At 45.5% G+C, this 14,273-nt stretch overlaps 1 protein-coding gene across 9 annotated transcripts in view; it reads right to left on the bottom strand.

The window, feature by feature from the left end:
* The window catches only part of PECAM1 (platelet and endothelial cell adhesion molecule 1), a 51,457-nt gene extending 42,156 nt beyond the window's left edge, over nucleotides 1–9,301 (bottom strand). For 6 of the 9 annotated variants that reach the window (XM_006092448.3, XM_014458920.2, XM_014458922.2 and 3 more), the window contains exons 1-3: nucleotides 9,024–9,087; nucleotides 8,912–8,938; nucleotides 1,925–2,218 (exon numbers count right to left, since the gene is read on the bottom strand). In XM_006092448.3, coding sequence (XP_006092510.1) covers nucleotides 1,925–2,218; nucleotides 8,912–8,938; nucleotides 9,024–9,087 — 385 coding nt within the window. Of the gene's footprint in view, nucleotides 1–1,924; nucleotides 2,219–8,911; nucleotides 8,939–9,023 lie in introns of all 9 variants that reach the window. The other 3 variants (XM_023756999.1, XM_014458923.2, XM_014458919.2) reach the window with 3 other exon arrangements.
* Nucleotides 9,302–14,273: the final 4,972 nt, after the last annotated feature.

The following is a 14,273-nucleotide window of genomic DNA, read 5'->3' as shown; positions in this document are numbered from 1 at the left end:
ACTCTTGATCTACCACTCTTTCCTCATCACTAATGTAAATGCCCAGACATGTTGGATCCTCCCCTGTCCTCAGTGGAGATGAAGAAGGGCTGGTTTGCATTTCTGTGGCTGTTGCCCCTGGTGACACAAAGAGATGCCTGACACCTATGGAGGAACTGGCCTGGAGGAGGATGCTGTCATGTTCTCCCATGTGAGTCTCAAAGACTGACAAGAAAGTGGTCAGAGCCTGGCTGGTGTTGCTCAGTGGTTGAGCGTCTACCTATGAACCAGGAGGTCATGGTTCGATTCCCAGCCAGGGCACATCAATTTTAAAAATTTAAATAAATAAAAAAAGAAAAGAAAGTGATCAGAGATTTCATACTTATAAAAGGAAAATGCCACCAGACCCTTGCCCACTGGTTCTTCCTGCTTCCTGTTTGCTGTAAGGGTTATTTTTTTCTAAGGATGGCCTGACCCAGTATCTCATACATGATGGGCCATTCATTCATTCAATACTTGGTTACTGAGCACACTTCATTCACTATTCATTTAATCCTTAAAGCAAAATAATCCTTCAAGATCGGTAACTAGTTATCTCTATTTTAGGGACAGGAAACGTGCCAGTAACTAGTTATCTCTATTTTAGGGACAGGAAACGTGCCAGTAACTAGTTATCTCTATTTTAGGGACAGGAAATGAAGATCCCAAAAGGTTGGGCATTCTGCTGGGATACTCCCCTCTTTCTCAGCCTCCGCTCTTTCACGCTGATACCACGTGTCCCTTGTGCCACTTCACCATCAAGCAAACTCTTACATGATCTTCTGGATCTGGACCCAATGTCCCTCCCTCCAGGAAGACATCTCGAAGTCCTCTCGGCAGAATTATTTCCTCCCGCTTTTGTGCTCCCAAGGCACTCAGATCTTATAGCTATTGGACTGTAATTATCTGTGTAAATGTCTTCCTTCCCCACCAGACTGCAACTACCTCTGGAGCTGGGGCCTGCCTGATGCATGTACATGTCTTGCACTGGTTTTTTCCTGGCTTGCAGCCTTGGGAATTGTTTCTTGAGGGAGGGAATGAATGAATGAATGAATGAATGAAACCCTGTATCTCTGAACCCAAATTTCCCACAATGATTTCTCTTCTGTTTCTCCATCTATTTCTACTTCCCCTTTTCATCTGTTTAATTTATTTCACAATCACTTATTGAGGGCTACTGTGAGCCAGATTCTTTGTTTGAGATACAAAAATACACCAAATACCACCTCTTTTCTCATGCTCTTACAGTCTAGAAAAGCAGACACATGAGTGAGAAATAGTTGCAATATCGAGTAAAAGAGTAAATGCCATTTACTGGGAACTCATTATGTGCTAGTATTAGGCTAAGCCCTTTACCCACAGGTATCTTTTAATCCTCTCAAAATTCCCTGAGCTAGGTATTATTATTATCTTCATTTCACTGATGAGAATTTTAAAGTTTAGAGAGGTTCAGAGACTTGCCCAGATTGGAATCCAGGCAGACTGACTACAGAATCCAGTGTCAAACCTTGACTCAATGACCTTTATACAAATGCCATTGAATGTAGAGAGCATAAGAGCTTCGAGGACCCTGGGGGAGATCAATTTTGTCTGGAAATGTGTCAGAGAAAAGATCATTGAGCTGAGTCTTCAAGGAGAAATAGTATTTCACGAGGAGATGAGATGAAGAAGGGTATTCCTGGAAGAGGGAACAGCATGTGCAAAGGCAAGATGGTGATAAACAGCCAGGCATGTTGGGACCATGTCTAATGCCTACATTTTCGGGTTAGGAAAACGCCAGGCAGATGAGTGAGAAAGGTGATGGGTGAGCAGCTAGGCCTAGTGTTACTACGCATTCAATCACTGTTCTTGCTCCTGCATGTGTTAGCTTCATCTGCCTGAGCTACGTTCAAATCCAGGGACTCACCTCTCACCATCACTTCGTACTCCGATGTGGTTTTCACCTTGTTGTTCAGAATCACAGTGCATTTGTATATCCCTGCATTGTGGACCCGGGCTTGGGGGATGAAATAACTCTCTGTGCTCTTCATGGAGGAGACGTTGTAAAACTGCTCGTCATTCTTATAGAACAGCAGCTGGTGCTGAGGCCGGACGTGAGAAGTGGTGCTGATGTCCACGATGCACTGCAGGGTCAGATTCTCCCCGTTTTGCACCTCCTGCTTTGGCAGGATCACCATGTGGACACTGTTGATGGTAAAAGCTAAATAAGAGGGGAAGAAAGGAAGACTCCTGTTATCTGAGAAACAGCATTGTCCCGGTGACCTTCACCACACTGGGTTGTCATCACCCTACGCAGCATAGTGCTCAGGGGTCCCAAATGCCCACAGGGGCCAAGTGGGTAATGACGCTGGGTAGTGGGTCAAGCATGAGGCAGTTGGTACTAAGCTGCTCATATTCCACCAAGACAAGTGTGACAAGTAAAACATGCCCTTGCCCTCACCGGTTTGACTCGGTAGATAGAATGTCTGCCTGCGGATTGAAAGGTCCCAGGATCGTTGGGACCATGTCTAATGCCCACATTTTCGGGTTAGGAAAATGCCAGGCAGATGAGTGAGAAAGGTGATGGGCACATGCTCCGGTCTGGGCTCAATCCCCAGTAGGGGGCATGCAGGAGGCAGTCGATCAATGATTCTTATCATTGATGTTTCTATCTCTCTCTCCCTCTCCCTTCCTCTCTCTGAAATCAATACAATATATTTAAAAAATAAAAATAAATAAAACACATCCCTAAGATAAATATGAGCGGCCACACTGTGGCCCCTGGAGGAAGCATAGGATTCAGGCAGACAAACATGCAAGTTCTGGTTCATCATTTATTACATGATCTTAGGTGATTAACCTCTCTATGCTCTGCTTCCTCATTGGTAAGATGGGGTAATAACATTTAGTAGGTTGTTGCAAGACTTACTGGAGACTTACTGAGTCTCCTGGATACTCTAACACTCCTTATTTTTAGGCCAAGGAACAGCTACTGAGCTTAAAAGCAGTTCCCTCAGTTTCAGACAAGCCTTTTGATCATTGTAACCTGACCAACATTTTATCTCTAATTTTCTGACACACCCTGATTCAGAACCAGCCAACTAAGCCACTCCTGGATTCCTTACCCTCAGAAAAGGTGTGGGGTAATAAATTGTTATCTTAAGCCACTATGTTTTGGGGTAATTTGTTAAGCAGCAATAGATAACAAATATACCACCCAAACAATTTTCAAAAATATTTACCTGATGATTAAGATAATACAGAAAATGGAAAATATTAGCTCTTTGTGAATAAACTGCCCAGGAATAACCAAACTGGGTTACTGCCTATCAGTCTCATTATTCACACAACAGAGTGATTGTTCACAACCTGGGCTCCCTGGAAGTTCACCAATGGGTGTTAGGAGGCCATGAACCACCTCCACTTGTATGCAAGTGTGCAATTTTATAGAGAGAGGATCCACAGATCTCCTTTCAAAACCCAAAAGGTCTAGAACTATTGTGATGGAAGGACAAGGTTGTGAAACAGCCTAAAGAGGTCAGATCTGTCTGACCGGTGTGGCTCAGTGGTTGAGCATCGACCTATGAATCAAGAGGTCACGGTTCGATTCCCAGTCAGGGTGTATGCCTGGTTTGTGGGCTTGATCCCCAATGGGGGTGAGTAGGAGGCAGCCGATCAATGATTCTCTCTTATCATTGAGGTTTCTATCTCTCTCCCTCTCCCTTCCTCTCGGAAATCTCTCTCTCTCTCTCTCTCTCTCTCTCTCTCTCTCTCTCTCTCTATATATATATATATATATATATATATATATATATATAAATTTTTTTTAATGATGTCAGATATTTTCAATCTGGGGAGATGAAGGCTGGTGAAGAATCCAAAGTAACAGAGTCACCATAGTACGGTGCCCGTGCTCACAGTGCCAAATCCTCAAACCCAAAACCAAGGGGTCTGCTTTCTTCTGCCTCCAGCTACCAATCAGCTGATGCTCCCGGGAAGATGAGATATTATGACTCAGCCAGCCATGTGTCCCTCAACCTGGAAATGACTCAGAAAGAAAGGTGGGGGGAGAGAGGGAGAAGCCACACACTATTGTCTGGAAAATCACCAGGAGCCATGAAGCATGGAGTCCCTGCTGAACTTCAGTGCTCAGCACAGAGCATGCTGGCCCGTCTGCTCATTTAAATCTGAAATACTATCTCCAAGTTCAGTTGGAGTCTCCTTCAATGAGACATTCACCGAGCACCTGCGCCAGGTGATGGGCTTAAAGGGTGAATACAAAATCATCCTACTGTCATGGACCAGGCTGGCCGGTGGAGGCCCAGATAACTGGAGTACAGAGATGCAAACACCAAGAGGAAGGGCTGCCCAGGAGAGGCTAAGGAAAGTCTGAAGGAAGTGACTGCTGAACCAAGCCTTAACCTGGCCAAGAAACAGGGGTGCTCAGGCAGGAGAACAGCATGTACCAGGACACAGGGGCATGACAAATCAATGAATCTGGGCACAAACAGTTCCCGGAACCAGAGTATGGGGCCGGAGGGGCCACAGGAGCCAGGTAGGAGGCGCCAGAATAGAGGGCCTTGCCTGCTGGGCTGACAAGCTGGGTCCAGTTCTGAGAGTGTTTAGGTCAGTGATGGCGAACCTTTTGAGCTCAGCATGTCAGCATTTTGAAAAACCCTAACTTAACTCTGGTGCCGTGTCACATATAGAAATTTTTTGATATTTGCAACCATAGTAAAACAAAGACTTATATTTTTGATATTTATTTTATATATTTAAATGCAATTTAACAAAGAAAAATCAACCAAAAAAATGAGTTCGCGTGTCACCTCTGACACGCGTGTCATAGGTTCGCCATCACGGGTTTAGGAGAAGGGTGACAGGATGACACTGGAGCTTTAGAAAGATCACTGTGGGCTGGGCAGAGAGACCAGCTTGGACAGGGGTTCAGGTGAAGCTGAGGAGGCCTGAGAGAGGGCAGGAGCAGGGGGAATGAAGGGAAGGGATGGACTTAGGAAATATTGAGCGGACACAAAAGGACTTATTTCGGGGGCGGGAGCGGGGGGGGTTGTTTCTGGAACTAGACAGTGGTGACATTTGCACATTATGAATATACAAAATATCATTAATAAAAAATAAATTTTATGTTATATGTATTTTATTTAAAAAATGTTTAAAGACTTGTTTGATCGAATATGGGGGTTGAGACAAGAGTGGAAAATAAGGTCCTGGATTAGGTACCCGGGAGGATATAGGTGTCGCCGACTAACTCAGAAAATTGCAGAAAGAGGTAAGGGTGAAGAAAAAAGTCAGGCGATGAGACTGGTTTGAGGGACCTGGGAGATGACTAGGAGGAGATGTCACCTACTGGCCCCGCATGATGCTCAGGGGACAGGCCAGGGCTCTGCCAGACCGGCGGGGTATGTGGAGGAGCAGAGGGGGTTGAGCAACTCCAGAGAGGATAAGACCTGTGAGCCTGCAGAGACAAAGGGATGGAGGGAGTTCAAACCCTGGGACAGTCCAAACATCCCCCAGGGTTTGTCAGGGATGTAAGAGAACACCAGGGAAGAGGGGCCAGGAGGCCAAGGAAGGAGGCTTATTGCAAAGGCAGCACAGGGCCCAGAGCTGAGGGCTGGAGTGTTCACAGCTTTGGCATCAGAGGCTCCGGCAGAGGTTTCCAGTGCAGGGGGGGAGGGGGGGGGGGCAGTGCACCGCCAGGTGCTGAGTGAGTGAGGGCTGACTGAGAGGTGAGGAAGCACAGACAGTGAGTATAAACCAGCCTTCAGAGACGGGAACGGACAGATAGGGGACTCGAGATAAATGGAAGGGGTGGGCTGTGTGTGATTTTCCTTTTTCCCCAAAAAATAAGAACTACCAATCATGTTTGCAGGGGAAAGACCAAGAAAGGGGGAGGAGAAAGATGCTAAAAGTGGGATGGCAACTGCACAAATTATAGATTGTGATCCTGGGGGGCCATGCAAGGCCTGGGCTCAGATCCCAGAGGGACAGGCTGGCCCTAGTCTGGGGGGCAAAGGGGGCGGGGCAGACGTCTCGTCTGAATCTGGAGGGAAGCCGGGAGGATGGGTGGGACGCAGATAAGCCTGCAGCCAGGGCAGGGCGGGAAGTTGAGGGAGTTCCCTCCAGACAGCACTGTTTTCAAGGTGAAGATGGGATTGAGATCATCTCCTGAGGCTGGCTGGCCGAGTGGGCTGAGGGCCTGAGATAAAGGAGTGGAAAAGGCCCAGGCTGACCAAGCACCTCAACCACAGAGAGCCTGCCGTGTGGAGCAGGCTCCTGGTGTGGAGGGCAGTTACAGGCGTGAGCAGAGCAGGGACGATGGGCCAGGTCCAGGAGGTCACCAGGACAGAAAGCTCTGGGTGCCTGGCAATGGACAGATGTAGGGTGAGACCTCACCTCAGGGTGACCTTTCCTCCCCCAGCATATTCACTGAGGTTTGGACCCCCGGGGCCTTTCCTCCCAGAGATAATATCTAGGCCTCAGTTGTATTTCACCTGCAGGCCCATAAAAGCAGCCAAACCAGCCACCCCAGGGCTGACCTCAGGACCAGCTGCATTAAATAATGAGCCCCTGCCCTGGTAGTGGCCAATCAATCAGTGGAGATCACAACCCTGAAAGGACACACCTGGAAAACTGCTAAATAGTCTACTGAGATCTTCCCCTGGGACCTCTCCTAAAATCTTCACCCATAAAACCCTTGGGACAGAGGGCCCACCGGCTGGCCCTCCCTGCAGCACACCTGTGCCTTCCCCTTTCCCTCTTCCTGCCCATCCTCCCCTCCTCGCCCCATGACCTCCCTCAGTCCCAAGCTCCTAGGGCCCTTCCTTTGCCTCTATAACTTGTTTCCTAAGCCCATTTCTTCTACAAATTACTTCTTCTACCTTTGCGATTTTATAAATAGATATTCTCTTAGAGTCTTGGCTCTGAATTCTTTCCTAGCCAGAACTCAAGTACCAAGAATGCTGAACCCAGGTCCAGTCTGACCCCACAAGTCTAACACCTGGTGCTGTTCCTGCGCCTGCAACAATCGGTCATGCATGTCCAATGCCCTGACAGCATGGCCTGAGGAATGGGAGACCTGGACCCTAGCCCCCACTCTCACATCCAGTGCACAAGTACTTTCTGGCCTCTGGGCCTCAGTTTCCTCAGGTATAAAACCAGGTGGAGGCATGGGAAGAGATCAACCAATGAACTTGTATGCATATATGCATAACCCATGGACACAGACAATAGGGTGGTGAGGGTAGGGGCCTGGGGAGGGCAGGAGTGGGCTGGAAGAGGTTAATGGGGGTGGGGGAGGAGGATCTATGTAATACTTTCAACAATTAAGATTAAAAGAAGAAGAAAAATAAACAAGGTGGAGACCTGAGGAAGCAGTGGGAGAGCCTCCTGCTCTGAGTCCTGCAGTTCCGCGGTTTTCCCTGAAGGTACAAAGATTATTCTCTACGAACCATGGGAAGGCGGTGATTTACTTCCATCTAAGGTGGGGAAGGAGCTGGGAGAGTCTGGAGGTCCTGGGAAACAGGATGTGCAAGAGACACAGAAGCCCAGAGGCAAGAGTGTTGGCAGCGTGTGGTTGGCCAAAAGCTGGCGGGAGCGGGCTGGCTGGACAGAGAGGGTGGGCAGGAGCGATTGTAAAGGTGGGGAGGACCCAGGACTGTGCGTAGTAAGCCATCACTCATCACATGCTGGGCAGGCCAGGCACCTCCTTTTAGCTACTCTCACCCTCACGGGAGTCCATGCTTAATCCTCTTATCATCCCCACTCTGAGAAAAGGGCTCACAGAGGCAAAGTAAGGCTGGCTGTAAAGAGCTGAGGCAGGCCTATGGCTCCAGACAGATTCGGCGGGTTTTGGAAAGTGGAGATTCTAGTGCCGATGCCCTGCCAACTGTCTCTCCCTCCATCTGGCAAGTCGGTTATTTCTCTGAGATGCAGAGACACCATCAGTTAATTGGGATGATGAGGATGATAATGGATATCCTGCCTCCATGGGTTGCCATGGGGGTCAAATGCCTGCAATAGTACATGGGCAGTTGACCTGGAGACCAGCAGATGGGCTTTGCTAGTAGCCACACCAGCCCTCTTTGTCCTGGAGCCGCTGCTCTGAGCCCCGGCTCATCAAACCAGCATCATCCAAGTACATCATCTCCAGAGGCTGTACAATTGTCTACAACCCAGTCACCCCCATCTTTGCCGACTGAAGTGACCACTGACAAGGAATCCTGCTCTGTGGGCTCCACTAAGCCCTCTGCCCCAGCCAAGCCCCCTCTTTCATAGGGTCCCAGATGAAGCAAAACCATTCCAACTTATCTTGTTTCAAAATTAGCTCCAAAGGGGATGATAAAACAGACTTCAAGGATAAGCCCCCCTCCCTGTGCACAACCACACAATATTACAGTTATAACTGCAGCTTCATGGATGTATGAGAAATGAAAACCAATATGTTTTAGGTCATTTGGGAGAAAAAAGTTGTAACAACAATTTAAACTCTGTTCTGCCTTCCTGAATCTAACAAACGGATTACAGTTCATTTGAGAACAAAACCTTTTGGAAGGGGGTAGAATATGCAAATGAGAAATGTATGGTAGAACAACAAAAAACAAATTATGCAATTGCTCACTTTTTAAAAATCACCTCCCCAAACCTAACATACAGCAGTTAACTAAGATCTAGAAAATGTATGCTACTTCCAGAACATGTTGATTAGAACTTGGCTTAGAACAAGAGTTTTTTCTTTCCTTTCTAAAACCTTCTAAAAATGCCAGAAAGCAATAAACTTCAGCTCTCAATTGGACTACGTTTCTCAGTTGTTATAGATATTAACCCAAGCAATTCGACATGAGTGTTCAGAATCACGGAAGACACAATGAACCTAGGTAGAAACTTTACAACTTACAGTTCTCTTGACCCTCGAGGCTCGAACCTGGAAAAGACAGAAGAAATACGTTGACTTCACTTGCTTCAATTCTCACGAAGTGTAATTGAGGTCAAAAGAGAATAAAACTCACAGAGCAGAAGTACCAGCAGGACTCCCAGCCACATCTTGCCTTCTTTAGTCAACCCCAGTCGCATCCTGAAAGCAAGACTTTGGGCAAGTTACTGCTGCCTTTGGGCCATGCCCCGGGGGCAGAAGACACTTCCCATGCAGCGCAGAGGAGCCGCCCTGTGAAAAGCAGAAAGATCACTCTGGTGACTTCTCCCAGCGCAGCGAGAGGAGATGGGCTGCGATGCTGGTCAGGTAATGGCGGCCATTGCTGGAAACCGGGAACAATGCCTGGGCTGGCCTGATATCTCCTCAGGAAATGACTGGTCTTCCTGAGGGGCCACTGAACACAGCTGCTTTGTTTAGTTTTCAAGGGGGAAAAAAGGCGCAAGTGGTCATTTTGCCTCAGCCTTCCTAACCCTCCTCGTTAGGCTGGGTATGGAGCCCCTTCTCATGGCAGGGTAAGAGGGTTCCTCTCTCTCTCCAACTTCCAGCCGAAGGGCCTCTCTCCGTAGGCACACAGCAAGACCCCTCTGCTTTCCTTTGCCCCCCAAAGGGGCTCTTTCCACACAGCCTAAGTGTGGACCTCCTGCCTTTCCGGGCAAGGCCATGGGACAGGGCTGACTTCCAGAACATCGCAGGTTCATCAGGGAAACCTCCTAATGGCTCCTACTGCCCTCCAGAGAAAGCCAATTTACAATCCTCCACCTTCCAGCCCTTGCTTATCGCTCCAGCCTGGTGTCCGTGGACAAAAAAGGAGGTTAGGGAAAGTAACCTCACAGGATGATCTAATCATAAATTCCTATCTGAGTCAGACAGGTCAAGCTCAGACATGTAACTTTTGGTTTTAATCAATTTTGGAGAAAGTGGAAGGATGAAGGGCTGGGACATTGATTTGTTCCACTTATGCATCCATTGGTTCCTTCTTGTATGTGCCCTGACCAAGGATTGAACCCACAGCCTTGGCATATCGGAACGTCACTCTAACCAACTGAGCTACCCGGCCAGGGCCTATAACTTTTGTAGTAAAAGGTCCATCTTTGCCTTACGCAGACCCTGTGCATCGTTTTTGTGCATCTAGGTTAACACACCTTTGAACTTCTAGGTAACCACCCTCAAGAGAGCACATAGGTCCTTTGGCAGGGGAGGTGGGGGGTTAGAGAACAACCAAAGGACTTATATGCATGCATATTAGCATAACCAATGGACACAAACACTGGGTGGTGGGGGCTTGCCCCATGGGAATGGCTGAGGGGGGAGTCAATGGGTGGGGGGGGGGGGAGAAGACATATGTAAAACTTTAGACAATAAATAAACAAAAAAAGAGATCACATAATCTTGTTAACTATTCTGTAACCCAATATCGCCTTGTTTTCTCTCACCTTATGGAATCTTCCTTACTAGTATATTCCCTCCTTAATTTCTAATGCATAACAGAAACTGCAAAACCATCATTCTCCAGGGCATTTGAGATCTTACTTCCTGGCAATTGTCCTCAGTTTGGGCTCAGATAAACACCTATAAAAATTCTCCACAGATTCAGACTTTTTCTCCTTTTTTATGAGATTATTTGCGCCAAATTAACAGCATATGCCAGGGAACAAGACCTCAAATGTTCCTGGACATTTCATTCTTTTTAAAAAATATATATTGTTATTGATTTCAGAGAGGAAGGGAGAGCGGGGGAGAGAGAGAGAGAGAGAGAGAGAGAGAGAGAGAGAAACATCAATGATGAGAGAGAATCATTGACTGGCTGCTTCCTGCACACCCCACGCTGGGGTTGAGCCCCAACCCAGGCATGACAGGGAATTGAACCATGACCTCCTGGTTCATAGATCGACACAACCACTGAGCCATGCCAGCCAGTGGACATTTCTTAAATAGACCTCTCTCACCCACTGCCTTCCTTGACCCTGCGTTTGCTGTTAGAATTTATAGTTCCCAGAAAACACCATGTGTCTGTGTCTTTGCCAATGCTGTTCCCCTATTTGGAGTACTCTTCCCCCTCCTTTTTTTCTGGCTGATTCCTACCCATTCAACATAAGTCGGCGTGCCATGTTGTTTCTGAAATGCTACCCTCTCCTACTGCCACATGGTAAAGCTAAGTCAGACTTGAACTGAGATTATGGAAACCAAAGATTTCTCTGCTTCAGGGCCAGTACCAAGAAGTGATGGCTTCCAGCTCAAGAACAAGTCTTTTCTCTGACCTGCGATTCAGTAAGTTTTGATAAGAGCTGTTGAGGAGCATTGCGTGCATAAAGGAGTCTTCCTATTGCTTTTTGTTGTTTTGTGTTCTCCATTCCCCACTATAAACCATCTTCTTTGGCAATCTACTGGAAATTATTCCCGCCCACATACCAAATTTTGATTTGTCAGGAAAAAAGGATACACCATGAGTAATAAAATAAATGCTGGCTTCAAAGGTAACTCTTACATACTGTAGAGTAAGCAACTTTTGCTTTTCAAGCAATAGTGATAAATCCCTTACTCCTAAGTTTAAAAGTAAACTTCTAAAATTAGTCATTGTTTCATATTCAATGCTAATACTTTTAGAACACCAGGAGGGGGAAAAAGGCTTTATTTCAAAAATAAATGTCAGTGTTTTAAAAGAAAAGCAGAGAAACTATATCCTACAACTTATATCATGCACCAGAATAAATTCCAAATGGACCAACCATCTGAAGGTACAAAGGAAACCATAAAAGTTCTAGAAGAAAACATGAAAGAATTCCTCAAAATCTTGGAATGGTAAAGGTTGGTTTAACTATGACTTAAAAATCCAGAAGCCATAAAAGAGAAGACTGTTAAATTATACTCCATGAAAAGTCTGCTTTGCAAAAAAAAAAAAAAAAAATTTAGTCAAGAGAAAAACTGGAAAATATATTTGCAACTCACATCCTAAACAAAGAGTGAATCTTTCTAATATGCATAAAGCTCTCAAAAATCAAGAAAAAATATTTTTTAAAAAGAGATAAAAAAAGAAAAAGATCAACAATACAATAGAGCCCTAACCAGTTTGGCTCAGTGAATAGAGCGTCGGCCTGTGGACTGAAGGGTCCCGGGTTTGATTCTGGTCAAGGGCATGTACCTTGGTTGCAGGCACATCCCCAGCTGGGGGTGTGCAGGAGACAGCTGATCAATGTTTCTCTCTCATCGATGTTTCTAACTCTATCCCTCTTCCTTTCTCTCTGTAAAAAAATCAATAAAATATATATTTTTAAAAAACAATACAATAGAAAAATGGGCAAAGGATATGAACAGATAGATAACAATAAAAAGCATCTGAAATTCAGAAATAGGTAAAAAGGATCATCGTGTGTTCTTTCAGTGCCGGGCATAAGTAGCAGGCTCTCCTAGGGCTTACCTGCCCCTCTTCGGGTATGTAAACCTTTGACTTGCTGTTTACTAAAGATGAAGATATTTTACAATTAGTAAAGGTAAACATTAATTTTTGGAAAGTCTATAGCAATACAAATAATTCCTGTTATCTGTGGTGGGGGGACAGGTGGTGAGAACTGGGCAGTTGGCACCCTTTCATTGTAAATCTTTCCTACTTTTTCGTTTTAAATTATGAAACTACTACTTTTTTTGAATTATCTTTTAAAATTGTAATAAGAAGTTGAAAGTTTTAACATCTTTATTGAGGTATCATTGATATACAGTAAACTGTACATATTTATTTTTTTAAATATATTTTTATTGATTTCAGAGAGGAAGGGAGAGGGAGAGAGAGATAGAAACATTAATGATGAGAGAGAATCATTGGTCGGCTGCCTCCTGCAGGCTCCTTACTGCGGATCGAGCCCGAAACGCGGGCATGTGTCTTTAACCAGAATTGAACCCAGGACCCTTCAGTCCGCAGGCCGATGCTCTATCCACCGAGCCAAACAAGCTAGGGCTAAACTGCACATATTTAAAAGTACAATTAGAAGTGTTGACATAAGTATATCCCGTGACACAACAGCCACAATTAAGCAAGTGAACGTACTGTCAGGGAGGAGAATAACCCCGCCCCACCCTTCTTTAGTTCTTACGGCTGGACTAATAATAAAATAATAAAATTGCCACAAGACCAGATAAACAGGGGGAAACCCAATGTAATGCTTGTGCGCAGGAGAATCACAATATGACGCTCAGATCATAAAATAAGGCTCAAAGAAATGACTGAATTAGGCAACTTCTTATACTTTTCAGACAAAAAAACAATACATTTCTGAGAAATAAGACAAAGAAAGTGCTCATTAGAAAGGAATCTGAGCAAGTTCTCAGCTTGGGTAATTAATTAGTAAAGGACTTATAAGGCTCATTTATACAAGCTTTTCACTCTGGATTTTAAAACTACATCTTCTGACAAGGTTTATTCCTTCATTTTTTAAAAAATATGTTTTTATTGATTTCAGAGAGGAAGGGAAAGAGAGATAGAAACATCAATGATGAGAGAGAACCATTGATCGACTGCCTCCAGCACATCCCCCACTGGAAATCGAGCCCACAACCAGGGCATGTGCCCCAACCAGGAATAAAAAATATATATATATTTAAAAATAAAAATATATTTTTAAAAAGACGATCATGCTCCATAGTCTTTATTTGTAAAGTGCAAATGTCTTACTGAACATTAAAAATGTTTAAATGAAAAGTTTCCTATTTCACCTTTTTAAAAAGTATAAACTCAATGGCTTTTTATATGTGCATGACCTTTACATATCTTCCCCCTTCCTTCCCCTTTCCGTAGTGAATTCCTTGATCAGGAAAAAAGGTTCCCCACAACTATTTTAGTTCTTTGGTAACTAACCAAGTCACTGACTTATACATCGCCAGGGTGGTGGTCCCAGGTGTGCTCACCAGGCATGACCAACTCGCCCAAGACCCTATTTTCCCAGGAGTGCTGCCCCCTTCTCCCCTTTTTGGCCAAAGGGACTGAAGGAGGACAGAATGGTTTGTACATGCTGTGCTTCTGCTTTCAAATACCAGGAACGTCACGCAAACCCAAATCACATCAGTCCTTGCTGTGTGAAAAAGCTGCCTGCTAGAATAAACCTCAGGAAGTGTTTTTTCGGAGAAGCTGGGGTGGGGTCAGGGAGGAAGGGTGGGGAGACAGGCAGCAGTCTTGCCAGGCAGCTACAGGCACCACGCACAGCTGACCTCCCATCTATCTCAGGACCAAGGTGATAGGAAATAAGATGTCAGCCATTTCCTCCAGCCTGTAGCCGCCCATCTGGTGAATTAACACGTAGATCAGAAGCCGGGGTTCCAGACCCTTCTCTGCAGTTTA

This window comes from Myotis lucifugus, unplaced genomic scaffold (genome assembly GCF_000147115.1).
Source record: "Myotis lucifugus unplaced genomic scaffold, Myoluc2.0 scaffold_100, whole genome shotgun sequence".
NCBI classification, from domain to species: domain Eukaryota; kingdom Metazoa; phylum Chordata; class Mammalia; order Chiroptera; family Vespertilionidae; genus Myotis; species Myotis lucifugus.
This window is presented reverse-complemented; position numbering and strand designations above follow the sequence as displayed.